At 47.2% G+C, this 2,320-nt stretch overlaps 1 protein-coding gene across 1 annotated transcript in view; it reads left to right on the top strand.

The window, feature by feature from the left end:
* Positions 1–2,320, top strand: part of LOC119585984 — a gene marked incomplete in the record, with an annotated part of 5,978 nt that overhangs the window by 1,753 nt on the left and 1,905 nt on the right. Inside the window, 4 exon segments of the mRNA XM_037934696.1 lie at positions 118–242; positions 463–604; positions 780–1,194; positions 1,420–1,580. Coding sequence (XP_037790624.1) covers positions 118–242; positions 463–604; positions 780–1,194; positions 1,420–1,580 — 843 coding nt within the window.

The following is a 2,320-nucleotide window of genomic DNA, read 5'->3' as shown; positions in this document are numbered from 1 at the left end:
AATCTATTTTTAACAAATGCCTTCTGTGTTCGAAAGTCGTCCTGTAGAAAATGTATTCTTGCCATTGCACGGTCCCCAGCTCCTCAAGGCACAGTATAAAGCCTCCCACTCTGGCAGGCACTACTTGATCCTGATGCCCATGACGCACGCCGCGGAGGTGACGCTGTTCCGGGCGCTGGTAGCGATCCTGGTGGTGTGGGCCGTCAGCGTTCTGCCTGCGGGTTACCTGATCGTGACTGCAGGTCGGCTATTACGTTCGCATTTACGACTTTGGATGTTCTATTCTTATTTTTTTATTTTCCTTCTTTTTTTTATCGTGGTCTGCGTTTCTTATTTTTTTGGATATAACTACTTCTCGTACGATATTAATACATAGTGATAAAGAAATAGTAATGATGCATGATTGTGTGGCGAGGCAAGTTTATATTACAAAACCCTTTCGCTTCTTTTCCTCCTAAAAAGAGCCATGGCGTGGAGGCACCGTGTGCTGCGCGTGGGGCCTCGGGGTGTCCTCGTCCAATACAGGTTACGTCCTAACTGTGGCACTCCTGGAGTTCCTAATACCTGCCCTCACTATGCTCTCCATGTACGCGTCTATTTTCAGGTACTAACGATTTTCCGATTTTTTACCTTAATATATCGATTCAAGCCTACGAGTTTCAGCTGTGTCTTCAGAGTCACAGGCCGTTACACCGTTATCAGATTTACTCTTTTTAGGAAAATGGTTTCAACTTAAAGATTCACTCTCTTTGGGCGACGCCACTCTCATGATTTTGCAGGGTCGCCAAGCGTGCGGTGAGACGCGTGGTTCCCGTGACAACTCAAGTACGAACCATCAGCGAGAGAGTGGCGAGCAAGGAGGAGCCTCTCGTCGCCAGGAGCATCTTCTCCCTTCTCCCGGCAGTCCAGGAAACCGCTTTTCCCTTAGGCAAGGAAGCCGTGAGCAAAACAAAAGCGAACGACCGTACGGCAGAGCAGAGCAGGGGAGGCGTCTTTGGGCTGATGTCGCCGTTTCTGAGCCACGAGGCTGAGGAGGCGGCGTCCGTTTTAACGCCGATAGACGGGCTCTTGGACAGTGTGACGTGGGTGGCCGGCACGCCCACGCGCACCTCGCCCTCCACATCCGCCACGCTCATGCTCACCGCCACAGCCTCCTTCGGGGAATCCTACCCTAAAGCGAAGCTCGGAAAAATGGTTAGTGATGGGATGCGTTTAACTCGACCCTTTTATTCTGCCTAAAAGGCTGTTAGATACTGATCTGATCTGTCTTACAGAGAACAATTCGGGATTAATCGAATCCAGCTAAAACACACTCACTCCTCCCTCCCTTCTCAAAATAAACGCACAACAGTCTCCTTATAAGTCCAGTTCAACTGGTTTTAAGCATACACTCTGGCAAATCCTTCCTCTCCTCTCCAGGCGAGTAACTCCGGACCACGCGGAGCTTCTGGCCAAGGCAAGGCCAAAAAAGCTGCCCGGACCCTTCTGCTGGTGGTGGGGACCTTCTGGATCCTCTGCGGCCCTTACTACATCTTCAACACGTACGTGGCTCTAGCGCACCTGGCTCCCGACGCGTATAGGTGAGAAACCACTTTTATACGTGTATAGCGTATCCTTACTACTGGAAATGTAATAAATTTTCAAGATATTTGATGGCTACAAACAAGCCTTATTAACGAGTTTTAAGTGGAAGAAATGCCATTTCTCCTTTTTTATAGTCTTATGTGCGTACGTGACATGTACACATGGAATTACAAAGTTCCTAGATATATAGACCATGGATAATTCGTGGCTGTCCATGAAAACAAAGTTGTCCGAAACATGACTACGAAAGAAGGGTGTGAATCATAATAAAATATACTTCTAAGACACTTTTTCATCGTATGAGTAGAAGACCTGTCCGAAATACCATTTTTGAATGTGTAAGCAGTTGTGTTATGTAATGCACTCATGTTTCGTTCGGATGTGTTTGTCTCCTCACATTCTTGGTCAACTCACACCCTTGCCTCGGAATAGCGTCCCCCCCCCCTCATGTCCCCCATCATTCACACAAAAGTTCTGTATCTATATATGTACAAGGAGGGGTACAAGTGGAAAATAAAGGGTAGGGAATGTGTGAGTCGGGTGGTGTGTCGAACATGTTACCCTTACAAAATGTATTTTAACGATTTGACTTATCGACGTTCGACTTTACCATATATGGTGTCGGCCGCATGCTGCATGAAGTTGATTATTTATTGATGTCAAATACAGTGAATGTTGAACATACTTACAGCAGAGGTAGTGGTAGAGCGCTGGTTTTACAAACGCAAGCCCCTCT

Source organism: Penaeus monodon, chromosome 20 (assembly GCF_015228065.2).
Source record: "Penaeus monodon isolate SGIC_2016 chromosome 20, NSTDA_Pmon_1, whole genome shotgun sequence".
NCBI classification, from domain to species: Eukaryota; Metazoa; Arthropoda; class Malacostraca; order Decapoda; family Penaeidae; genus Penaeus; species Penaeus monodon.
Note: the sequence above shows the minus strand (reverse complement) of the source record. Positions and strands in the feature narration are given on the sequence as shown.